The following is a 27891-nucleotide window of genomic DNA, read 5'->3' as shown; positions in this document are numbered from 1 at the left end:
CATTGCCTTACATACAGGAACAATTTACCCAAATGTAATGTGATATGTGCTGAGGTAAACAAGAGACACACACACTATACTGTATATAAATCATAAACCTACCTGAGGTAAGTTGGCTAGTCACTTATAGTGGGGATGGGGTTCCATTCCGTTGATGATTTCTAGTTACAGACCACACTCACAAAGCAATTGACCATACAGGCCAAAACTACTAAATTCGCTGTAATGACTCATTTTGGGACTGTAGTAATTCCACGAAATGTGTATTGCATTTCCATAGTAAGAACAACATTAGATATAAGGAAGAAGAAAGAGCCACAACCTGAATATTGTAATGGCTAATTGTTATGATATTATTGTAATTGTAATTAATCGTCTGTTCATTAGTAGTTACTCAATAGTTATTTCTCCTGAAGCTGAATTAGTAGATAATTAAAAGTAGTTCATCAGGAGGCATGACTGAATTCAATAGTTATTGATTAGTTAATTGTTACTTAACACAATTATAAAATTCTATTACATACTGATTAGTTAACACATCTTCCTTAGTAGTTAATAGTAGTGACTTGAGTGTTAATGAAGAATTACCTATTAGTTCTGCAGTAATTCCTTATTAGTTATGCATTAAGTAAGATACAGTATTCTAAAGTGTTACCCATAATTCTTTGAGACCAGTTTGGAAAAGTAATAGCACACAAATTTGAGGAATCATTCGACACATTTCCAATTTTAATAATTGCGATTAGGGGTTTGTTCAAATCCCATACCCTAAAAAAAGAGCAATAGTAGAATTCAACCACAACACGATAGTGTTACTGAAGCATGTTGGATAGAAAGTAGACTGTTTCCAAACACCTTTTTTTTAAAGGTCTGCATAGAACTGTGCTGTGTGTCATGTTCAAATTATAAGCAATTAGGGGCTCTTTTCTCACTTGAGTCACAAAGCGCCGGTACAAGTGTGACATGGGGTCTCTTTCAATTGGTCTCTATAGCAATGAGGATAAAACCACCCTGGGCACTCGTACTGAGTCCCTTTGCCCACCCATCAAGCAAACGGGAACAGAGCGGTGAAGGAAGGAAAATAATTTGACATATTGTAATTTTTCACCTGAAGCAAAGGCAGACCAACTATCTGCCTTAGTTTTACTCTGCTTCTTCCAAGACTAAGATGAAATAGCTTCTAGATTGTTTTGAGAGAGAGAGAGCACCTGGACCCCTGGTAGGCTCAGCAAATAGGTTATGGTGCTGGAAGTTATTGTGGTGTGGTGGAGGGTATTAGAAGAAATACCCTCAAGCTTGAGTGGGTTATGATGGAACTGAGTGGATCCCTTGGGAAAAGGCAAAGTGACTCCTTCAATGCTGAACTCATTATAACACTGAAGACATTATTGATACTGATACTTTTTGCAAAAAGGCAGGTCTCAAGACATGATATATACTTTTTAAACTATAAAAGTAGTTAAAGGCAAGGTGAAATTCGAGTGATACCTCAAATCGTACAGCTTATTGAGAATAGGTGTGCTGTTACTTTTCTTAAGCATTCAGGCTTAAGAATTTCCTTAGCTGAACTTTAAAACAGCTTAAAAAAATCCTGTAGACTCAGGCCACTTCCACACTAATCTGATTTTGTTTAAAATGCATTGATATTTCTACTCTTATAAAATAAAAAATACTGTTTAAGGTACAATAATCATCTCTAGGGTGGTACCCTCAAGGGAAACTTTCCTGTATCTCTAGTTAAAATATATTTTGGGTACATAATAAGCATCTATTGTGTATCTTCATGGTTTATGTTTTATATATATGGCCTTGTTCCTTAAACAGTACCTTTTTTCTGACAGAATACCTTTTTTCTCCACCGAAAAAGGAGACTTTCAAAAACATTTTGAATACAAATGCAAAATTTGGCCATTTAGCAAATAATTTTTATTCAAAGTCACTGTTACGCCCTTTAGGCGTATGTATTTTGTTTTCTCTCTGTGTTTTTTCTGTTGCAGGAGCCTGCCCCATTGGTTCCTCCATTTGCCTTTGTTCCAGCCAATCACCGTCTGTCTTGTGTGATCAGCCAATTGCACGTGGAGTCTTGAGATCACCTAGGTCTATAAAATTCAAGATGGCTGTGATATGAGGAGTCCTGTTTTTGTATTGCTTGTGGTTTTTATTGACCAGCCTCTCAGTCTGTTTCTGTGCTTTGTTTTCTATTCTTTCAACTTTGTAAGGTCCTTGGACCTTTCAGGTATAATGTTATTTTTTTGAATTGGGAACAGGTTAGGGACCCTGCATATGTTGCAACATGTAGACCTTAACACTGTCTAGTAACACCAGGTAAGGAGTGGTTGCCACCAATTGTACGTTTTTGTTTTAGGTAAAGTAGGCAGATTTATTTTGTGTTTTTGTTTTCAGTAAGACTTTTCTGCCTTTTGGTTAGTTGGTTTTTGGTTTTCCTTGTTTCTTTTTGTTGGCAACACTGTCATTCCCTTTTCACCATTTTTGTGTTCTTTTGTTTGATCATATGTATGTAAATATGTAAATGCATTTAATTATTCTCAGTAAAGCCTGCTTCTTGCGCTTCAAGCCTTGTTGGTACATAGTCATTTCCGGGACAATCTGAAATTGTTCCTGCAGTTCCTTTTATTCAAAGTGGATCTCGATTACTCTCAATTTTAAAGAGGCTTTGCATTACAAACTAATATTGAACTCAAATTACTTTCCAGTATACAGTATCTGGCCCATATGAAATACAGTGCGCCATCTTTTTCAATTCAGTTATTAACATTTTGTGATATTCTATTTCAAAAGAAAAGGAAAAGTATTTCAGTAAAGCTTACAGACAAGTTTAAAAGTTACATTTGCCAAGAAATATAACTAAATACTTCCAAATGCAACTCCATCATTGAAGTTCAAATCAAGTTCACTGAATAAAAAAGTACAGAATGGTAGAGTGAGGTATAAGTCAATGACTTGTCACACCAATCTGATACCTGGATTGGTATCAGCTCCAATACTGAAGCTTTTAGATGGATTGGGTCTGACGAGCCCAATCCAAATCTGATACTGTGTGTTAGTAATGTTTGTTACTGTCAAGCTCCAAAAATGACAAAAGAACCATCAAAACACCATTAAATGTAGTTCATATGACTTGTGCATTTTATTCAAAGCCACTTGAAAATGTGCGATAGCTCTGTGAATCACAAAAGGTTGTATTTAAGTAAATATATAGTATGCACGTGCAGTGCCAGCGCGTCAGTGAATGCCGCTGCTCTGTTTACACACACACTTGAGGTTTTGTTCACTTATAATATGCATTTAGAATGGCTTAGAGGTGCATTTTTACCAGAATTTGAATAAGAAGCAAATTAAACTGTGAACTTGCCTACAGACACACATACAGGACTTCCTGGAGAGTTCAGAATGTCAAAATAAAAGCGTGAGGGTTTAAAAGTTAAAGGTGCACGATTGAGATATATTACTAGTATAATATATTATTATAATTTGTTTAGCAATGATAATAATATTTAAGTCGAATGGGTTCCAAAAAATAACTGTGAAATGAAAAGTGAGCTGATATCTTACAACTAAAACCAAATAAGAGATCTGAATACTTTAAAGACTGTTAATTTTGCTGCTACATTATTCAGTATACTAGTTAATAATAAAGTGTTTCTTAATAAGCTATACATTTATATTGAAATAATGTGTAGTTAGAGGTTTGTGTGTCTTTACATATTAAAGAGTACTCTCAATTAGTTCCACACAATAATGTAAAGATATTCTAAACTGATTATGCAAAAAACCAATACTGGTATCAGATCGGTATCGGCCGATACTTAGATTTCCAATATCGGAATCGGAAGAGAAAAAGTGGTATCGGTGCATCCCTAGTTGTAATTGTATCGAATGCAGTATCCGTTTAACCAAACCATAACAAATAAACTTTGCTTATTCTGACATAAATTTTTGTGTAGCTTTTTAATTAGTACCCTTCATATTTTTATGCCTTTCCAGGGAGCAGCAAAGATTGTTTTGCGCTGTTTAAGGAATAGTTCAACCAGAAATAAACATTCTGTCATAGTTTACTTTTCTTTTCTTTTTTTTAAAGATATACGCATTTAAATTTCATAAAATTCTTTCAAATTGAATTAAGTAATCATTAATAATTTAATTGAATAAAGTTTAAAATAATTCAATTTGATGGAATTTTGTAATTAAATTAAAATGTGTAAATCTTATAAATGTACTAAAATATTGTTTGGAGAATAATTGTGTTTCAGTTTAGTAAATTGTGACCGAATTTGTATTTTTGGGTAAACTATCCATTTAACTCTGTGTGACCCCAGGTGAAGCCTTAACATCTTAAAGCATTCCATAAAACTGCAATTCCCCGATGAGAACAGTTCTCTTGACACCACTGAAGACCTTGCGGATGTCGGTTGCGCAGGTAAAGTGGTGGTAAATGGATTTCTGCCCGCCTTTCTCGCGGTTTAAATTTTGCTTTATGTACAGGTCACTGATGTAGGTATTCGCATCCTTCACACTTTGTGTCTTTCCTGACATCATAATAGGGTGGAGATGGAGGAGGGTGGAGGACATTAACAAGAAAAAGGGGAAACAGAAAATTCGATCAAAATTGGTATTTAGGTAGAGGGAAACAGAAAAGGAAGATGGGGAAAGATAACAAAATGTAAAATTTCATAATAGAAAACCAGTTTATAACACACAAGAAGTTGTAGAAATCAGCAGCAAGTGTTAAAATCTAGTTTGACCCTGGAAATGTTTATATGTATATCAATGTAATACAGCCTTCAAAAAAATAATTAAAGGCTTAGTTCACCCAAAAATGAAAATTCTCTCATTATTTACTCACCCTCATGATATCCCAGATGTGTATGACTTTCTTTCTTCAGCAGAACACATTTGAAGAAAAATAGAAAAATATCTCAGCTCAGCTCCTTAAAATGCAAGTGGATGGTGATCAGACTTTTTAAGCTCCAAAATTCACAAATAGTCAGCATAAAGGTCATCCTCTAAATCATCACTTTGGATAAGCTTCACAAGAGGGTAGAGATCAATCGGTCTCTCGTGTGACGTATTACCGTTGCCATGATATGGACGTAATCTCACGTTCTCCCCTCGGTTGAGATATCCAGGATAAGCACACAAACGCACCATTGTGAATAAAGAAACAGATAAATACAGCTATGAAAAAAAAAATAACAACCAAGCTACAGTAAAGCGTTCCTCCAAGTCAGTTGTAAACAGCGCTCCTCTTACGGCTGTGATGCTTTGGTTCTCGCGTGTTTCAAATGCCAATGCGATTACATCACGCGCGTATATACTGCTGCTGACAGGAAGCATGATTAAGAGTTAAAAAAGTACTTATATATTTATCTTTTTTACACAAAAAGTGATTGCGTTGCTCAGAAGACATTAATTTAAAAGCTGGAGACATATTGATGACATTTATGCTGACTCTCTGTGAAATTTGGAGCTTTAAAAATTGGATTACCATCCACTTGCATTTAAAGGACCAACTGAGCTGAGAAAGTTTTCTATTTTTCTTCAAATGTGTTCTGAAGAAAAATGAAAGTCATACACACCTGGGATATGATAAGAGAGAGTAAATTATATTACATTTTTGGGTGAACCATCTCGTTGCTAAAGTCGACAAGCAAGATAAGACTGTTAAATTAATACATTTGCATTTTTTAAAAAAATACAATGCACTATAGATATATAGAATGTCTAATTGGCAACACAGGAAGTCCAAATTAGTTGTAGGGAGGCATAACATATGGCAAAACAGACTTAATCTTTCATGACTCAACATGCTAATATGTTGTAAAGCTCGCATGTCTAATTAGAGCATATGGACTGATGTGATCTGTCTAACTGGATAAATGACATTTTAACAGAAGACCTTACATAATTAGCAGAGTTTTGTTGAAATTAATACTAAATTAAAATCAATATACATCCCAGTGCATTTGAACTATGACAGTTTTATCACTGAAAGTGACTTTCCCCTTTGAAATACTATTGTAATATAGACTTCTGCAGAAACAAATGTAAATACACTTAAAAACATAATGTAGCCTATTGTTTCAAGATTTTTGATTTTCAATTTCATTAAAAAAATATGTTTCATGACATCATTTTTTGTTTGCAATTTCATTACAAAATTCCATTAATTTGAATTGTGTAATTTGTTTTTATGAAATTGAAAATCTTAAAAGTTTTTTGAGTGTACATAATATACAAAATAGTACATAACAAAACAGAATTGCTCAACATACATTAATGTATAAGTTTGTGAAATGAATGTAGCAGTAAAACAGATGCAAAAATGTTTGGTTTTTTTCCACATGTAAAAGCTTCCATAAATGTTACTCAGCAATATTTGAAAATTGCATACAATGGGGTCCAAAAGCCTGAGACAACATATTCGAAGTATGATGTAAAAAATTAAAAGATGAAAGCACTATTTCTAGGTCACTACTTAAAGGTAAGCTTATTTGTGACACTGACCATGACAACTCCTTTAAACAAATGGTCAAAGTCTTCTATTGAAGCACACAAGATGCTCTCTAGAACACTCTCAAATCATGGACCACCAGATTTTGAACAAACTTGTGAAGTCCATGTTATGTCAAGTGCATGATGTCATTAAAGCAAAAGGGAAAGAAACCAAATACTAATAACATATGAAAAAAACAAAAATTCTTCCAAAATTTAGGCTATCAATATATTTTGTAAGGAAAATTCTGTATTAAACTACAAAATTATGCAAAATCATTTCCACAAATGGTTTCAGATTTTAGACCCTATTGTCTATATTTTGGAGTAATCTGGCTTTTGCTTGTTATAATAAAAAATGGATTCATTTTAGGTTCTACTAATGCCAAATAAAATAAAGGAAATATACAACTTTTTTAGTCCTATTTAAATAAATAAAGAGTAAATCCACTATTTCCCCATTCTCTTTCTCAAAGTAATCAGTACAGTCAAATATTTTGGCAAGACACTGAGTATGTAAAGATCAGCTAAATTATGCTCTGTATTCTTTTTTAAACTGAGTCAACTAATTGTACCTGGCAGCTATAGAGTAGTGTTCCCCCACCCCCTCGAAACCAAAACAGACCTCCCTGAAAATCATTCAGCTGTGCCGTATTCCTGCAACAATCTGAAGTACTATAAAACACTTCCTCATACCTTCAGAGTGAACTCGGTTTAAATATGTGATGGGAATGGATGGAATTTTTGAGTCAGCATTTAAACATTTCTTTTAGAAAGGCTGTTGGTCCTGTAGAATCCCGTAACATGTTATTCATACATTTTTGCACAATTATTTTTATGTGGCTCATTGTATGTATCGCGGTAGTCTCCTGGTGAAATAAACACTAGAGGTGCTACAACAAATTCGTTTTATGCCCTTTCACACGAATCACAAGTAAAACGTCAGATTATCAGTTCATAAACACTTACTTTTTGCCCTGTTTCTCACACAATACTATCTCATGACATCCAACGGTTTTATTAAAGCGCATGTCTAAATGGGACAGTTCACCGAAAAATGTAAATTCTCTCATCATTTATTCAGCCTCCTGGCATCCCAGATGTGTGACTTTCTTCTGCTGAACACAAATGAAGCCATTTAGAAGAATTTCTCAGCTCTTTTGGTCCATACAATGAAAGTGAATGGGTGACAAAACTTGGAAGTTCAAAAAGGCCACGTAAAGGAATATAACCATAATCCATATGACTTCAGTGTTTAAATCCATGTTTTCAGACACGATATGATTGGTGTGGGTGAGAAACAGATCAATATTTAAGATTTATAATTTTGAGAGTGAGTAAATAATGATAATTATATTTATTGCATTACACTCTCAACTACATTTAAAAGTTTGTTCGAGCCCAATTGCATGGCAGCTCAACTGATATGTGATGCAAAGGACTAGAACAGTCGACAAGTGAGCTGAAAGTGTTCTAGAAACACCACTAAACTGCATTTTTCATGTCACATTAGCTTTTATGACAATAGATTTAGATTTAGGTTTAGGGAAGGGATTTAGGTCTTGTTTATTTAGAACTCGATAGAGCATTAAAGGAATATTCTGGGTTCAATACAAGTTAAGTTCAATCGACAGCATTTGTGGCATAATGCAGATAACCACAAAAATGTAAATTGACTTGTCCCTCCTTTTCTTAAAATAAATAAATAAAAAATCGAGTTTACAGTGAGGCACATACAATGGAACTGAATGGGGCCAATTATTTGAGGGTTTAAACACAGAAATGTGAAGCTCATGATTTTATAAAAGGACTTACATTAAATGTTCTTCTGTTAAAACGTATTATTTGAGCTGTAAAGTTGTTTAAATTATAATTTTTAGGGTTTGTTGACATTTTAGTCATTTAAGGGTTTGTTGACATTACATCAACATGGTAACCAAGTTGAAAAATTGGCTATAACTTTACACAGGAAAAGTTAGTAAGTGATTTTATCAAACTAAAATTGTGTTTGCAACTCATATAATTTATGTCCTGTGACTATTCTTTTGAAACAGTATTTTAACGATAAAAATGTTACTTAACCATTTACTTCCATTGTAAGTGCCTCAAGATTTTAATTAATTTTTTTAAGAAAAGGAGATATGAGCCAAAAATAGTTTTTGTGGTAATCAATATTATGCCATAAACGCTGTCGATTGAGCTTAACTCAATCGTGAACCTGAATATTCCTTTAACTCTAAAAATGTGTTCTCTGATTTGTTTAGAAGAAAATGATACTCTCTTGTAGCACCACACAGTGGACATTACACCTCAGAACTGCTGCGATATATGTAATGAACCACATAGTGTTATTTTGTAAAAATGTCACCATGCAATTTTCATAAAATCAGGCTATATAACTAGGCCCAGGTGGAATCTGCAGATTTCTTTCACATTTCTTGCACTGATCATTTACAGAATTCTGAGGATATGATTCAAACACAGAAAAATATGTTCAACGGATATGAAAGTACTACTCTTTCATTAGTTGCTGAAAGCATTATCAAATTAGCCAAAATATTTAATAAGCAAACATGCAAGCGGCATTTAGATTTTGTGGAAATCTGCAGAGATTTCTGTGTGCGCATATTGTGAGTGAGCCTGATCATAATCCATGCCATTGTGTGCTTAGTGTCCCTTTATGATATTATCTACCATATTGTCAAAAAAACAAACAGATTATGAATATAAAAAAGAGAAAGAAATAGCAGGTTGGATGGAGGTGGCCCAGGAAAAAACAGTTAACAGCCAGCCATCCCTCCGAGTCCAGTTTAATAGTTCTGGCTGCAAAACCAGAAGTCGAAGCCAGATCTGCACTGGTATATCCCGAACAGACTGCCACTTTATGGGTGCCTCTCGGGGTGCTCATAGTACTCCGTGCTCATAGTACTCCATACTCCCTCAGAGATTTGATGAGGACTGTGTCTTTGACGTCACTGAAAACCATCCGGATGTTATTGGTGTCCGTGGCGCAGGTGAAGTGAGAGTAGATGGTTTTGCATTCATTTTTCTCCACATTCATGGCCTTCTTTTTATATATCTCGTGGATGTATTTCATGGCATCTTGCTTGTTCCGCCGTTCGCCTGAGGGTGGCATCAAACCACAGAAGAGGGGAAGGGTTAGTACAAGCTTGGAAGATAAAAGTAATTAAACTGGGAGGAGCACATGCAAATTAAAGAGGCGGGAACAATGAAGTTAGCGGAGAGTGAGAAATTACACAATGGCTATGACTAGTCTATGACTATGACTTCTGCTTGAAATAATTATTTAACCCTTGTAAAGTCATATGTAGAGAATTACTTTAAAATTCATATTTAATCCCTGAATTTAACTTGAGGAAGCAAACAGGATGCAGAATCATAATTTGAGTTTGAAATTTAGGTAGAATTAAAGTGGCAACTGTTGTTAGTGTAGTTTATAATCATACATTTCATTTTTTAGTATGAATTACTCAAACATCATCATACACACAATTTTTTATTTTTTTTCAGAAACATTACATTATATTAAAGAAATAAGTTGAGGGTCTAATATTTTGTGTTGGACTAATAAAATACCTCATTAGTTGTGTAACTTTGATGAATTTTCTTTCATTTCAATTCAGCATCTTGTGGGGTGTGGCCAATTTAGTTCAAATTCCAACTAATGAACTGAATGGGAGCTACATTTTGCACAACACTGCATGGCGGTTTATGATTTTGTATTAATCAAAGTGGGTCTTATATTCTGTTAACTTATATTCCAATAACTTATCATTCTAGGGCTCAAGCAAAAAACATTTCATAAATATGGAGCTGTCAGTCTGCTTGCAAATGCACAGAACTGGCTATTTTAAGGAGATCTAAATCATTTAAGAGAAACTCATTTCCACAAACCATGATGCCATTTCTGTACTAAGAGACTAACACCTGTCCTACACCACCAACTGTGAAGCAAAACCCTTTCCACTGTCATTTCTAAAGACCACAGGAAAACTGTGAACTGCTCTGTCAATTCAGTTTCATAGAAAGCCTGATTCCCTCCCATAATATTCCATTCAAGGATTTGAGGTGAAAGTTTGGACGAATACAATGAGTTGTTGGTGCGCAAACACATGTGTCCATACCTGGGAAATTTGGGAAGTATGTTACCAAGTCAGACTTCTCGATCTTTTCTGCCAGGATGTCCATCTTGTTTAGGAAAAGGATGATGGAGGAATTTGCGAACCATGGCGAGTGGATGGTTGTGTAGAACAGCGACAAGCTCTCTTTCATACGGTTCTACATTCAGAAAGAGAAAGTGTTCACAGCATAAGATAATAAGAGATAAAGAAGGTGCAAGATCAGTTAGATAATTTTTCAGTACATCTTGGACAGGAAGGATTGGAAAGAGTAAAATAAGTAGTGCATATAGGAAAGAGAAAGGAAGCAAAACTTGAAAGAAGATAGAAAAGAATATAGGAAGGAGAAATAGAGGAAGGAATATAGGAAGGAGAATAGGAAAGAAAAAGGAAGGAGAACAAGGAGTATAGGAAAGAGAAAGGAAGGAGAACAGGAAGGAGTAATCAAAGAAAAAGGAAGGAGTAAAGGAAAGAGAAAGGAAGGAGAACAAGGATATAGGAAAGAAAAGGACAGGAGAACAAGGAGTATAGGAAAGAGAAAGGAAGGAGAACAGGAAGGAGTAATCAAAGAAAAAGGAAGGAGTAAAGGAAAGAGAAAGGAAGGAGAACAGGAAAGAGAAAGGACAGAGAACAGAAAGGAATATAGGAAAGAGAAAGGAAGGAAAACAAGGAGTAAAGGAAAGAGAAAGGACAGAGAACAGGAAGGAGTATAGGACAGAGAAAGGACAGAGAACAGGAAGGAGTATAGGACAGAGAAAGGACAGTGAACAGGAAGGAGTATAGGACAGAGAAAGGACAGAGACCAGGAAGGAGTAATGAAAGAAAAAGTAAGGAGAACAGGAAGGAGTATAGAAAAGAAAAAGGAAAGAGAACAAGGAGTATTAGAAAGAGAAATGAAAGATAACAGAAAGGAGTGTAGGAAAGAGAAAGGACAGGAAAACAAGGAGTATATGAAAGAAAATGGATAGAGAAAGACAGAGAAAGGACAGAGAACAGGAAGGAGTATTGGACAGAGAAAGGACAGAGAACAGGAAAGAATATAGGAAAGAGATAGGATAGAGAACAGGAAGGAGTATAGGAAAGAGATAGGACAGAGAACAGGAAGGAGTATAGGAAAGAGATAGGACAGAGAACAGGAAGGAGTATAGGAAAGAGAAAGGAAGGAGAACAGGCAGGAGTATAGGAAAGAGAAAGGAAGGAGAACAGGAAGGAGTACAGGAAAGAGAAAGGAAGGAGAACAGGAAGGAGTATAGGAAAGAGAAAGGAAGGAGAACAGGAAGGAGTATAGGAAAGAGAAAGGAAGGAGAACAGGAAGGAGTATAGGAAAGACAAAGGAAGGAGAACAGGAAGGAGTATAGGAAAGAGAAAGGAAGGAGAACAGGAAGGAGTATAGGAAAGAAAAATGACCCAGATAGCAAACAAGCATCGAAACAATTTTAGGTCAACACTGACATGTAATAAATGGCATTGAAAAATATTACAATCTGATGTTGATTCTACATCCCTTTTGCACCCTGAGTAATTGTGAACCAACATTGAAATTTCAATAAAAATAAATAAAAAGTCATTGAATCAATGTTAGAATCTGATGTTAATTCTATATCACTTTTGTTGAAACAATGTTAAAATATCAACAAAATTTCAAGAAATTTGGTGAGAAACAATGTATATTTCTATAAATAAAAACAACTTTCACATAGTTTCTTGAGTTTATTCATCTTTATCACAGAAGTTATAACAATAATAAAATAAAATAAAAACAATAAAAAATGTTGTCACTGGAGGCTCCGGAGGAACAGCTCCCACTCTCATTTGCATTTAAAACAGAACAGATCGAAACAGTTGGATAAAAACCAATGCACAAAATGCATCTTATTTGAGGAAAAAAAATGTATAAAGTCCAGCAGTTTCACAGTTTAACAAATTGATCATGTATGCTATTTCAGTCCTGGGGACCTAAAGTCCTGTACATTTAGGATATCTCCCTTATCAAACACACTTGATTTAACTCATTTAGTTAGTAGATCCTTCTACCTACAGGTAAGGTCCTTCTACCTACGGGTATGAGGCGGGTCGGTTAGCACTGGGGGCGATATGGGGACCTCAGTGGGAGCCTCTTTGCCGGGTATTCCCCCACGGACATCCCACTCCCCGTCACGCTCGTATGCTCCAACCGAGCGCTGGGGCGATCTCGTTCGGGGCGCCTGACGACGATGAGCTTTCGATCACGGCATCGGAGAGCGGGTTCGTCATGTCTGACGCTGAGGACTCGGCTGGACTCCCACCCTCGGGAGCTGACGCCCATGCTTGCCCGGGCCGCCGTGTGTGTCGGGCTGGAGTGGAATCCTTCACCCGGCAGTTCTCAATGGTTTGGAAGCAGATGAAGGCCATAGAGCAAATCCTGCCCAGGCGGAGCCACAGACCCTGCACTCCATCTGCTCGTCGTCCATCGCGTCCCCCTGCAGTGCCAACACCGACACCAGCCCTGCCCGGCGCGGAGCTACCTGCAGGACTGCGACGCCACCTGCCTCACAACTAGCCCCCAAGAAGGCTTCAAAGCCTCCCTGAGACGGGCAGCCCCGGGACTCAGGGAACTGCACAATAGGAGCTGGTAAGCAGACCACTCCCTCCCCCGCTGGAGGGTCAGGTGGAGAATCCTTATTTGTTTACGAATTTTATTTCACTGCACACCCAACGGCTGCGGTACCCACATTTAAAAAAAGAGCAGTTTCCTCAGCCCCTGGGCTCTATTTCCGGTCTCCCCAGCCGTCGTTATCACGACCGCCGGCCATCGGTTCTCTTTGGCAGGTACAGCGCCCTGGAACCGGACCTCCCGCTTCCACGAGCCCAGCCGTGGCACAAGACCGCCCCGAGCCGACGGTCTCCACGGGCCTTCCTCCCCCGTCCCAGGCTGTTCCGGGAGTGGTCACAAGGAGCCAGGTAAGTGCTTCGATGTCTCTAGACTCAGCAACCCGGGCTCTGCCCCATCGCGAGGCCCGGCCCGCTGGTACATCCGATGCTGTACATCCTTTGGCTAGGGGCCGTGGCTCGCGCTCCCCAACACGTTGCGTTGGTTGATCAGGACCGTCCGACTCGGCTATGCGATTCTGTTCACCCAGGTTCAACGGTGAGCTGCCCTCTGTCCTTGGTCGGCGTGTTTGTAGTAACTCCTCCCCCCTTGGGTAGGACCAACCACGACGCCGCTCCGCACGATGTGCTTCCACTCCTAACCGGTAAGTCTGTGTGTTGTATTCCACCTAAACTTCTCTGTCTGCTCGTGTGAATGTAACACATCATAAGAAAGTGTTTCACCGCTGTTCAAATGCACTTTGGATCGCATCATTTATATGTATAAATGTTTTCCATCTGACTAAACTGACTAAAGGACTAAATATTAAATGAAATAAATGCAAAGTAATCTCTTCAGTATAAATATGATAAGGAACACTGGAATTTGCTTAAAGTTGGCTCACTAAATAGTCATCACATAATTCTGGTATTTCATAAACAAAAAATAATCAAATAACCAGTTCACAATTCATCAATGAAACGCTGCATTTAGCAAAATTGTATTACAAATTTTATATTTCCTTACTTGATTTAACTGCAAGGATTTGAGGTGCTGGTTGGTCCTTTCCAGATCACAGGTGATCACATGGTCGACTAGAGATCAATGTGTATTCACTGACATTTCATCACGAGGTGCTTCTCATTTCTTTAACTGTGCATCCTTATTTTTTCATTTTCTTTCTTTTTTTTAACTCTTCCCTCGTAAGACACGAGGAAAGAATGCAAGGATGCAATGCAAGTGCAGAATCAAATAATGAAATCAAAGCACTACATGTGTAAAATGGCATATCCTTGCTCACACAAGTTTCACTTCTAAGTAGTCAATAAATGGTGATTTTGCAAAGAATTTATTACCACTGTGCTTTAAGAGATCTGCCATAATGTTGACTGTACTTTGTTAATGAAGACATTACTAATAAATCTTGATAAAACAACATGCATTTTTGAAGTATGTGGAAATATTTCTTCAAAGAACACTTTTTCAAATAAATTTATTTAAGCTTACTCTGTCTTCACCTCCTGCAGTGCATTTAGAGAATTAATACATCCTTTATGATTGCGGTCTTTGATAGTTTTCTGGGTCACATGCTTGATGTGCCCTTCATGTGGAGTCAGAAATATCCTAATTACGAGTTCCAAGCACATGAATAGGTGATACCCGTGTTGCTGAGTTGGTACGTTGGAAAGGGCGTGTCGACAGGAAAGATGAGGGAAAGCAATGGTTTTGCACATTTATTTTGATTTCAGTGCTTTATTTCAGTAATGTTATGTGTGACAGCCAACTAATGACTCACCCTTTGCATTTTTGTAAGGAAATGAATTAATAATTTGTTAGATAACATGCATTAATACATTTAGGTTGTGTAAAAGTGATACAGGTATGTTCAGTTATTCCACTGGTAAAACTTTAGCTTGTCGTCCATTGAATCTGACATCTTCCGTATTTTGTTTCCCACTTGAATGCGGCATATGTTATAGTAACGAATGCCCAACTCGGAGGTACAAACTTCCCAGGTGCACTTGAAGGCAGTATGAGAACGGAGGAGCTAGGAAACGAGGATGCAGAATTTAAGAAATAAGAAGCACAGGAAAGAGAAAGGAAGGAAAATAGGAAGGAGTATAGGATAGAGAGCACGACAGAGTACAGCAAGGAGAACAGGAAGGAGTACAGAAATGAAAAAGGAAGGAAATCAGAAAGAAGTATAGGAACAAGAACATGAAGGAGCATTTCAGGGCAGGTGCAATTGAACATACGATTAGAAAAAAATGTAAAACGCTAAAAGACTAAGAGGGTGAATCTTACAAAAACTGTCAAGAACATATTCTGGGCCATACATCAAAATCATAAGAAGAAAGTAACATTTTGTATGAAGGAAAAGTTCATTTTCATAAATTACACCCTCATTTTGTTCCAAACCCATATACCTTTCTGTCTTCTGTTAAGCACAAAAGGAAATGCTAGGCAAAATGTTAGCCTCAGTAACTGTTCACTTTGACTCTATCTTTTTTCCATTCAATGAAAATGAATGGTGACTGACACGGTTAGTCCAAATAATCGACTTTTGTGTTTTACAGGTTTGGAACAAAATGACAGTGAGTACACAATGACATAATTTTTGCAATCCACATAAAACTAGGTTGATTGTAGGGACTAACCTCTTTGTTATTCTCCTCCAGTACCTGGTCATACTCGCTGAGAGAGGCTAAAAATATGAGCGATGTCACATTCTCAAAGCAATGGATCCACTTTCGCCTTTCTGACTTCTGACCACCTACATCCACAATCCTTTAAAATACAGAGAGCGTGTTCTTTTAGTGTGTCGCTATGCGGTTGCTAAGGTGTTCAGAGTTGTTCTTAATAAATATTTTTTCATCCACCTTTTTCTTGTGGCTCTAACTGGGGAAACAGATGTGATACAACTTCCACCGGCAGTCGTTCTGTAACCGCTGGACAATCTTGTTAACAGGTCATTCATACTTATGAGGAAAGCGCTACCTGATTTACTTGATTGGATAGCATAAGGTTAATGGGGAAGGTTTAGGTTATAGTTTCTTTAACCAATCAGGTATCACTCTCCTCATAAATATAAATGACTCTTCCCCGCCATAACACTGCACCCCCCGTGTGCTGTCTGACTGACAGGCGGCTTCTTTCTGTGTGCGTGCTTCTGTTGCTCATGGTAATGTGGATACGCACTGGAATGAAGGTCAAATACACTTAAAAATGTCTTTATGTGGTATTAATATTATTAGAAACACAGTCAGTTGTGTCTAAAATAAACGTAGACACCAGGACAAAAAAGAAGAGTAGTATCAAAATATCAGCTCTGTGCATAACGATTTGCAGTGTCAATGTAGCCAAATAATATTAATCAAACAACAATAACATTGTTATTGTTGTTTGGGGGTGTTCCGGGGTGTTCCGGGGATGTTCTCGCAGTGAGAACATGAACCATCCACAAATGCTGCCCCCTTGTGATCGCAGCCCAGACACACGGGACAGCGCCTGTGGCCCTCTGAAGTGGAGAGCACTCTACCGTATCCAGGAATTACACAGGGACGGAAAGGCATCTTTACAAAGACGCGTCCTGAAAAGGACGTTCAACGCTGCTGTGTATTGCTCTTTTAGAGGAAATTAATCTTTTAGAGAAAATCACTCTTTTATGTTACACTATTTTAAGTTTTGCCCAGGGGCAAACTGCACTGCCGTGCAGAGAAGGAGAAAGCTGCTGAAGTGCGCTGTAGATCCAACAGCAGTATCGCTCAGAGGTAGATCAACAGGTGTGTGGCTGAAATTTCGGAATGAAACAGACGCATTTCCCCGCCTTTATATCCGTATGTCTGGGGGAGGGACATGCTAATTCTGTCCGCCACAAAAGTTCTTTGGCAGAAATCATAGATTTAATGAAATTAACCATGGTGCTACTACAGTAATATGGTGGTAAAATACTGTAGTAACCATGGTTAATTTTGTGGTTACTATCATTTAATACAAAATACCATGGTGAAACTATGGTTACTTTTGTAAAACCAAAGATATTTTTTCTAAGGTTAGGTTAAGGTTAGGTTTAGGGGTAGAGGTTAATGTAGTGTGTCTGTGGGACTCTAAATAAACAAAATAAATACGCTGCAGTGATGTGCATATAAAGTATTTTATTATTTAAATATGGATGCAAATAATATCTTCCAATATTTGACTGGGGTGTAAAAAGCATCTGCCATTTCTGATTGTTTACTTGAATACTTGATACAGTATATTTGTTCTAATTTTATTGTCTGTTTTCTTGTCCTGAATAATTGACTTGAGAAACTTGAATCAACATTGCCTACAATACACAGTAGATCTTAATATACTGGCATTATAAAAAAGTAGTTCTCATGCCATAGAAGTGTGTGCACCCCTGTTCTATAGCATTCGCTAGAGTAGCTCCGGCTGCAGTCATTTTAGACAGTTTACAACATGTATTAAAACGCGTTTCAAATTATCCGTTCACAAATGATCAGCGCTAAATATAGTTTTAAATTGGGTGTAAAACCTTTTGTGATTTTATCACTAAAAACACATACAGATGTAGTGAAAAATATGTGACCACATCACATTTGATGTATAAATGGCACTGGATGCTGCAGACATAAATGTCAGGTGACAGTTCCTGCTTGCAGTGAATCATATGTTCTGGAAAAAACTTTGTTTACGCTTGACATCTCCAATTACACATCAACGTAATCTCCATGATAGAAAATACAGCATGCTGTGAACCCTTGTGACCCCCATTCTAGCACGTTTTTATTTGTACCTGAGAGTGATCTTCTCCACACTGAAGGAGTAGTCGTTGATGCCTGTTGTGGGAAATCGCACTCGGAGCACATCCTGGGCTGTTGGGATGTAGTCTGGGGTTGCGATGCGGTCCAAATTCGTCATATAGCTGTAAAAAAAATTTATAAAAGAATATCAAGTAACAAGTGCTATCATTAAAATATGCAAGATATTCCTTCAATGACTTCATTGTTACTTTTCAGAAACATGTGACTGTGTTTATGCTGATGTATGAAGCTCTTCAATTTATTATGTTTGCTTTTGGCTTTATTGGTGTTTGTGCTTTAGACTGCAGTTTAATTAAATGTCCAGGCTGGTTTGTATTTCTTATCATGGCAACATTTATAGAACTGAAAAACTAATCAGGGAAGCAGGGGGAGAGAAAGAGAGGCAGACACAGGAAGTGTAATGGTGTGGAAACTACCAGTAAGGTTTAACAAGAATGCACAAACTGTCCTTAACAGGAAATTTGCTTATCAGTAATGCTGCATGGCCTTAAAGTAACAGACTTAATACTTAAGGTGTGATAACAGACTTTACATAGAGCAAATTAAGAAAAACACATGCTTTAGATCTTTTGACAATCCAAGAACCGGTAATAAGCAGCTATAACTAAAAAGAACACACATTAATCATTAACAGGAAAGAACAGAAAGAAAACACATTGATATTTAATACAACAGAATGGCTGAAAGCTTTACTGCAATCCTGACTGCTTGTCTAAAAACGAAGCTGTATTGCCCTCCTATGGTAATATTTGGATCTGCAGAAACTATTTCAAGGGTTTCACCATAAGCAGTACACATATAAACAGTTGAAACACAAAAATGCACTCCTTAATTAATGTTAGACAATATATTAAAATATATGTTTTAATTGATCCTGTATATAGTATATATAATTCAAATTAATATGAATGATATACATGAATTATAATATAATACACAGTATATATATATATATATATATATATATATATATATATATATATATAGTAATTATTCACGTTATGTATATATATATACATATATGAATAGTGAATAATTACTATTCAAATTTGAAAAAAAAACTTCTTAAACTACTTCAAAGAGTTTTCATCAAAAAATCGTCAATGTGCAGCAATGACAGCTTTGCAGATCCTTGACATTCCAGCTGTCAGTTTGTCCAAATACTCAGGTGACATTTCACCCCACACTTCATTTAGCACTTGCCATAGATGTGGCTGGCTTGTGCTATACTTTGTGATCAGTTGAATGACAATTTGGTGAATTAAAGTAGCAATTTCCTTCTAAAACATCAAAATCTGTACATTATTCCAAACTTTTGGCCACCAGTTTATATGTGTGTGTATATGTAATTAAGTATTTAATAATCAAATTACATTTACATTTATGCATTTGGCAGATGCTTTTATCCAGAACAACCTGGAGTTAAGTGCCTTGCTCAAGGACACAATGATGGTGGCCATGGGGTTCGAACCAGCAACCTTCTGATTAACAGCCCTGTGCTTTAGCCACTACACCAGCACTGGGATTGGGAACGTCTGGCATCAGGGCCGTATAAGGCCTGCAAAACAATTTTACCTGGCCCTCAAGGCCATTCGAGAATTTAAAATAATTTAAAAACATAAAATAGCCTTGATTCCATTAAATGTATAAAATTGTTATTGTAATGATCGAATAATAATTAATATAAATAACTTTAAATAAAAACAATGCAAAATATTGTATAATTGAAAAATCTTGGTGCGGTAGCTCATAACGGAATGCAGAGATTACTTTCAAAAATCAAAAATTGAAGCAATTGTATGGCCCACAAATAATTTTGTAAATTCTCATATGGCCCTTAATAGAAATCTATTTAGAATCCAACTGAATGACACAAAGAGTATATTTTTTTATGTTCCATTTTGTCAAACATTTTGTATTTTCCAAAATAAACAAACCTCTCTGGAATGCTTGATTTATTAAGTATTTAGTTATGTAATATATGTGATAATGTACAGAAAACCCCTTTCTGATAGGACATTATCCCTCTTTTCTTAAACATACTTACTATTCAGTAGAGTCCAGTAGCTGGTACTCTCTACGACGACCGTAACAGGCTTTGATACCTGCGTCAGACCAAAGTCGACGAATAGCTTCCACATATGTTCTGTCCAAATGTGTCATCTGACATATATCCACTTCCTGAAACTGTTGGCCATATATCTGAGGATATAAATTACAACAATTGAGGCTGCCTTATAAAAACATTGTGCGGTTATTTCCTATCTGATTCTGATACTGAAAGAGGAACTATTATACTAAATATTATGAAAGGGGCTATTTTAACAATTCAGACAAAATTTGTACTTGACAGTACAATTAAACAGAACTATTCAATCACAACAATGAACTTTCTTTGGCTGGTCACCTCATTCTGTGGGCTAGCGTAGGGTATCCTAAGGGTGTTCATAGCCCCTGTCAGCGCCTTCATAGCTGTGAAGATATTCTGGTAAACCAGTTTAACATAGGCACGCCTGTCTTCTTCCGAATACCCCTTTCCATGAATAATCCTCATCTGTTTAATAAAAGTTGTCTTTCCGCTCTCCCCTGTGCCTGAAATTAACAAGAAAAATCTAGTAAAAAAATCTATAATTATAAAGAAAATGTTAGAACAATAATACAATATGTAAATGTGAGAATTAATTTATTATTTACTGCATTTGTATTTTATGTATATAATTAAGAATATTCCTTGTATTTTTAAGGACGCTTCTACAAAAATTTCAGTCCCACTAAAGCATTCACATAAAAATTTAAAAAGAGACATTTTTTGTTTTAGTCCATCTGAAAGCAAACTTTTAAAGTGCATGTAAACTTACGTTTATATTTCTGTTTTAGTCCAACTGAAAGCAAACTTTTAAAGTGCATGTAAACTTACGTTTTTATTTCTGTTTTAGTCCAACTGAAAGCAAACTTTTAAAGTGCATGGAAACGTAAGTTTTTATTTCTGTTTTAGTCCAACTGAAAGCGAACTTTTAAAGTGCATGTAAACTTACGTTTTTATTACTGTTTTAGTCCAACTGAAAGCAAACTTTTAAAGTGCATGTAAACTTAAGTTCCCCGTCTGTCGCTCTCTCGACATTGTGTCGGAGAAGCGACACTAGGGGTCTCTCTTGAGTGCCGAATATGCCTCTGAACTATGAAAAAAGGCCAATGAGAAGTTGGCAGACAGTATTTGCATACCCCGCCCCCGGACAAATGGGCATAAAGGCGAGAAAATACTATGAGTTCATTCACAAATTTTCTTCGGAGCCGATGTTTGTGCATGCTGTTTGCTACGAGTCACACCTGTTCCTGTATTCCTCTTACACTCTGCATGCTGTTGGATCGACGGCATATTACAGCGGCTTTCTCCTTCCTTGCATGCAGTGCAGTTTGCCCCTGGGCGCTTCAACAGCGCAGAGAAAAAACTCTAAAAGATTTATTAAAAGAGTGATTTTCTTAAAAGAGATATTTTCACTAAAAGAGCAATACACAGCGGCGTTGAACATCCTTTTCAGGACGCGTCTTTGTAAAGATGCCTTTCCACCCCTGTGTAGTTCCTGGATGCGGTACAGTGCTTTCTGCTTCAGACAGCCACAGGCATTGTCTCGTGTGTCAGGGCTGCGATCACACCGAGGCTGCGTTTGTGGATGGTTCATGCTCTCACTGCGAGGGCATGACCATGGCAACGTTGCGGTCGCGGCTCGCTTTCAATAGAAAGCAAGCCACTCCAGCCGCTCCCCATATCGCTCCTTATTCCCATGGGATTGAGGACGATGCCGCTGGCGCTGGAGGCGATCTGGGGATGGCAGTGGGTGCAGCTCCACCGGGTACAGCCCCTCGGACCACCCCGCCCCCCAGCACGCTCGTTGACTCCCGTCCCTGCTCGAGGCTACAGCGGCTCGCCTCACAGCCAGCCTGCTTATTCTCTGGAGCTCGAGGTGGATGAGCTCGCTGCTGCATCGGAGAGCACGGTATCAAACGCGGATGACTCCCCTGGACAGCCGCCTTCGGGCCAGCATGCCCAGGCTGAGGCTGACGCTCAAATGACCAACATGCTTTCCCGGGCCACCGCCAGTGTGGGCTTGGACTGGAACCCTCCGTCCTCCCCACAGCCATTGCGGTTGGATGACTGGTTCCTGGCTCACAGCCACCCTCCCGATCCTGTTTTTCCCAAAGGTGCATGATGAGCTGACGTCATCGTGGAGAGCACCCCTCTCCACTCGTCACAAAGCCACTCACTCATCCGCTCTCGCTATCCTCGACGGCGGAGCGGCCCACGGGTACACGGCGATAGAGCTGTTGTGCTCCACCTGTGTCCCGGAAACCCTACCACCTGGCGGGATCGCCCTGTGCTCCCTTCCAAGGCCTGTAGGACAACATCATCGCTGACCGCGAAGGCCTACAGTGCCGCCGGACATGCCACTTCCGCCCTGCACACTATGGCCCTCTTGCAAGTCCACCAGGCTAAGGCGCTCAAAGAGCTGCACGTGGGTAGCCCTGATCCCGATGTGCTGCAGGAACTGCGCTCAGCAACCGACATCGCCCTTAGAGCCACGAAGGTCACAGCGCAGTCACTCGGGCAGGTGATGGCCATGCTCTTGATCCAGGAACGTCATCTGTTCTTGGTCGAGATGCGTGAGACCGACAAGACTCGCTTTCACGACGCCCCAGTCTCCCAGTTCGGCCTCTTCAGCGACACCGTCGAGGACTTCGCCCAGCAGTTCTCCGTGGTGAAGAAACAGACGGAGGCCATCTCTCACATCCTGCCCCGCCGCAAGTCTGCCCCATGGGCCATGCCCCGTCTGCTCGCCGAGGGTGTCCCCCTGTGAAGAAACAGCAGGCTACTCTGCCTCAACCTGGGCCCAGCTCTCAGCCCACGTGTTGAGCACCCCCGCAGGAAGCAGACGTCCCCGTCTCACGGACACCTTCGAGGACCCGGAAGGCTCCCAGAGCCCGAGATGTTAGCTCCGGAGATGGTAAGACCACTCCGTCCCCCGGTGGAGGGCCGGGAGGAGAATCTTTTGTTGAATTCATTTCATTTGCCGCCCTACCTAGACGGGGCTGCGGTACCCAAATTCTCAATAATAGAGCTATTTCCTTTGTCTTAGGGTCACCTGGCCCGCAAATGCCATTCTCACGGCACTCTGCCACCAGATCTCAACAGTCCCGGCATGCTGGACGCGGAACCCCAGCCTTCAGCCCCACGACTGTTCCCCGGCTGGCCGGTTCCGACGAGTTCAGAGGACGCCTACACCGGACCTCCTCCTCAGTCGCTAACCCACCCCCTGCCGGTGTATGGAGCAAGGTAAGTGCTTTGAGTCTTTTCTCAGCACTAGAGCCTCGGGATGCACCCTTGCCTCACGACACCATACTACTTGCTCCACCGACTATGAAGCCGCGCCAGGTACATCAAAAATACTCATCCCTTTGGTGCCCCTAGCACGGAGATTGGATGCGTGGCTTTCACTTCCCAACCCGTCACGCTGGCTGGCCCGGAATATCCGACTCGGTTATGCAATTCAGTTTGCCAGGTCCGCTTTACTGCAGTATACGGCGAACATGCCAAATCTGCAAAGAACTGCACGCGGAAATCGCGAAAGAAAGGACGCGGCTTACGACCGATCTTGGACTTGCGAATTTTCAACCGGGCTTTGCTCAAACTCCCGTTCAAAATGCTCATGCAAAAACACATCTTAACTTGCGTCCAGCATCTAGATTGGTTCGCAGCGGTAGACCAGGACGCATACTTCCACGTCTCAATTCTGCCTCGACACTGACCATTTCTACGGTTTGCGTTCGACGGCCAGGCGAGTCAGTACAAAGTCCTCCCCTTCGGCATGTCTCTGTCCCCTCGCGTCTTCACGAAAGTCACAGAGGCAGGTCTTGCCCCACTCCGAGAAGCCGGCATCTGCATACTCAATTACCTCGACGACTGGCTCATTCTGGCCCACACACGAGAGTTACTATGCCCTCACAGAGACCAGGTGCTCAGGCACCTCAGCCACTTGGGCTTCAGGTCAACTGGGAAAAGAGCAAGCTCGACCCGGTTCAGAGCATCTCTTTTCTCGGGATGGAGTTAGACTCAGTCTCAATGTCAGCACGCCTCACCAACGAGCGTGCGCAGTCGGTGCTGAGATGCCTCGCCAATTTCAGGCCAGGCACAACGGTCCCTTTAAAACTCTTCCAGAGGCTCCTGGGGCATATGGCATCCGCTGGGGTTGATGCATATGAGACCGCTTCAGCACTGGCTTCAGACTCGAGTCCCGAGACGAGCATGGTGCCTCGGCACGCACCGGGTAACGATCACCCCCACCTGCCGCCAGACATTCAAACCCTGGACAGACCTCTACTTTCTACGGGCAGGAGTGTCTTGGTCACAACCGACGCCTCCAGATTGGGTTGGGGCGCCGTATGCAATGGGCACGCAGCTGCAGGCCGTTGGAGAGGGGCCCCGCTGCGCTGGCATATCAATTGCCTAGAGTTGCTGACCGTATCCTTTGCCCTGCGGAAGTTCCTCCCATTAGTTTGGGACAAACATATCCTAGTCATGTGGTCAGACAGCACCACCGTGATAGCGTACATAAATCGCCAAGGCGGCGTAAGCTCCCGCCACATGTCACGACTCGCCCGTCGCCTCCTCCTTTGGAGAGACTCAGATCGCTGTGTGCCACTCACATCTCGGTTCTCAGTATTGCATATTTTCAGTAGGACTAAAACTGTCTGTCCTTAAAAAGCTTGACTGAAATCATGCCAGTCCAACTGTAAACTAAGTCAGACTATACCTACAATTGTAGATTGGCTTCGTCCAGCATGTATACACATTAATTGGACCACAATTGGACATGGCATTATGTGTGTATACTCAGAAAAAAAGGGGTGATGTGCCACATGTATTTAACCTGCTGTATTTGACACCCTTTCTTCAAATATATTTGATAACACATTTTTGTCATATATATTTGGACAGAAAAATGAAGACTGTAGCTTGAATCCGCAAAACGCCTCTGTAGACTAAAACATGAAATAGGATAACCCAAGATTATGTTTACCCGGGGTTCAGAATTTCAAGTGTGAAGAGCCCTATGTAGAGCCATTTCAGAAAAGGCATAACACCATTTTCTGTCAACCATAGGTTTATAAACTAAAAACCATGTCATGACATGACAAAAATTAACAATAATGGTGTGTCCCTAAACCACTCCTTCAGCACAAATACTGATGTTTTTCACGTGCAGACTGGAATGTTATCAGTCCTGTTTACAAAGAAGCCACAAAGCACGAGATGTTTTAAACGTGTGTAGACTGACTGCCAGTGTCATGCAGAAGCCAAGAAAGCATGTTGCTGGGCGTGATTGGATACTTTTGAAATGAGGTGTCCTCCACCAAAGGGAGACTTCCATGTTCTTCTATACGCTCAAAGATATGTTTGCATGTTTTGTTTTTATATTAAATTGGTGGTAATTTAAGCAGACAGGCATTAACAAGTTATCAGTGACTCACAGCTGACTTTGCTTTAATCACTGCTTCTCAAAGGGCAAATATTTGACGTCAAACATTCACTCTCCACATCAAATCAGTGTGAAAGGGCAAAGTGTCAGAAAAGAGAATTGAACGTGTACCAAAATAAATGTGTAGGATCGTAACAAAGCAGCTTCAAGTCCAGACAGGGCCCTGATCCGATCCGATCAGTTAATAGACTATCACTAGTCAAGAATGTTCTTCAAGACATCTTTCACCAACCACTGATAGAAAGATTGGACATACTATACCGACTTGCCAACAATCTTCAGGAGGCACGATGGTTGACATCAAGAATAGTTAGAAGTGTCCTGAAGTGTGACATACAACTAAAAATAATTTAAACAGCACTTTTCTAATGTTTTCCTAATTATTATACCATATGCTATTGTTATAATCTTATTACTTGAGGGACTACGTAGAATATTCGTACTTTTAACAATTCGTCACGCCGCAGTACTATTAAAATGAACTGCGAGAAGCTACAAGGTCATTTGGTTAAAAGCTTTGGTGATCTATTAAATATGCTTTGCTTACAATCCATCCATCCATCCATCCATCGTCAACCGCTTATCCTGTGTACAGGGTCGCGGGGGGCTGGAGCCTATCCCAGCTAACATTGGGCGAAAGGCGGGGGACACCCTGGACAGGTCGCCAGTCCATCGCAGGGCGCTTTGCTTACAAATACACTCAAAAAATATTTTAGCCTATTTTAAAGATCCATCCATCCATCCATCGTCAACCGCTTATCCTGTGTACAGGGTCGCGGGGGGCTGGAGCCTATCCCAGCTAACATTGGGCGAAAGGCGGGGGACACCCTGGACAGGTCGCCAGTCCATCGCAGGGCGCTTTGCTTACAAATACACTCAAAAAATATTTTAGCCTATTTTAAAGATTTATAACAAAATTCCACCAAACTGAATTATGTAATCTTTAACCAAATTAAATGATTTTTATTTATTTATTTTTTTTTTTTTTACATAATCATATAATTATGAGCAAGCATTGCATACACAAGCTGGCATGTTCCATAAATGTGAGACCCACTCACATGACATCCAAAGATCTTCAAAGATCTCAGCTCCTTAATTTGCTTCACATTGTAGCAATTTTTAATCAAAAGCAGTCTAGTTCATTAACAGAATCATCTCACCTAGTAAAAGCACTTTGATCTCTCTACGTTCTCTTCTTTTCTGTTCGGCGAGGATGCGTTTGATTTCATTGTGTATGGTGATGGCGTTCCTCTCCTCTTCAGACAAACAACAAGTGCACGTCCTGTAGCAGCATCTCCAACAGCCCCCCATCTCCCCTGAGACAAAAATAACCCTTTAATCTTTTAAAAAAAAAGAGCCTAGTAAGAGTTAGGCCAAAATATCCACGTGACACTTGTTTCTAAAGCGTCTAAGGACCTAAATGAAGACAAATGTATCGAGGTTGTACAGTATAATATACAGTATATTCTAAAGAGAGAACGTTCCGGTCTATTATGATATCGGTTTAAAGGTCTATTTGAAACTTAAACATAATCGGACTTCCCTCTATAAAGAAAAGCCAAAATACCTATTGGAGGTGCGCAATTTATTTAGATTTTAAATCAGAAAAATACTGTTTAAGTAACTGTTGCCTCCAACTTACAACGAACACGTTGAATCACTTACCTGCATTCGTCGTCACACCTGTACGGAGAGTCAGTAATGCCTTTACGAAACACGATCCATCTTTCTTTTTTTCTCTGCCGAAGTGGGACTGAACTAACTCTTCTGTTTGTAGTAGTCTCCCCAGAAGTTTCCAAAGAATAAAAAAAATGCAAAGGCTCCTACAAACGTTACATCATTTTCCTTGACCTCAGTCAGCCTTATCTGCAATTCAGGAAAGTCCTCCTTTAACGCGGATTGTCAAAGCGAAAGCGCGCGCACACATTGGCTGTTTCAAAACCAACCCAGTGAGCTGCTGAAGTAGCCTGCAGACGCGTTCTCGCATGCTAAAACAGCTAGACGGAACAGATTGCGTTTTTAAATGTAACAAGGGGCCGTTGAGACCGAACTTTCGCTCGAAAACTAGACGCAGCGCATCGCATACATCACATAACGCAAGTGTCTTGGACTGACAAGGCGTCTAAAAAACGCATTGCGAAACGACGCAATGGTCCATTGCGCATGTTTACTTACGAAAACAATTGAAAATTGAGCGCACTGACGAAAACACCTGTTTGATGTAAACGGCCCCTTACTTTTTTAATTTGACGCGCCGTCTTAAAAACGCAACGCTCAAGGCTTGAGAGTTTGTTGAAAGTTTATGTGAA

The 27891-nt window shown here is 39.5% G+C and overlaps 1 protein-coding gene across 1 annotated transcript; it reads right to left on the bottom strand.

Moving 5' to 3' along the window:
* Positions 1–2659: 2659 nt before the first annotated feature.
* LOC127639690 (guanine nucleotide-binding protein subunit alpha-11-like) lies at positions 2660–27891 on the bottom strand. The gene is made up of 8 exons (XM_052121847.1): positions 27248–27891; positions 26743–26898; positions 20455–20639; positions 20095–20249; positions 18020–18148; positions 15879–16008; positions 10659–10812; positions 2660–9636 (listed from the first exon to the last, which is right to left on the bottom strand). Exons 2-8 carry the CDS (start codon positions 26891–26893, stop codon positions 9434–9436), a joined length of 1107 nt encoding a protein of 368 aa, XP_051977807.1. The 5' UTR covers positions 26894–26898; positions 27248–27891; the 3' UTR covers positions 2660–9433.

Source organism: Xyrauchen texanus, chromosome 48 (genome assembly GCF_025860055.1).
Source record: "Xyrauchen texanus isolate HMW12.3.18 chromosome 48, RBS_HiC_50CHRs, whole genome shotgun sequence".
In the NCBI taxonomy this organism is placed as follows: Eukaryota; Metazoa; Chordata; class Actinopteri; order Cypriniformes; family Catostomidae; genus Xyrauchen; species Xyrauchen texanus.
The sequence above is the reverse complement of the archived record's forward strand: the minus strand, read 5'-3'. Positions and strand labels throughout refer to the sequence as shown.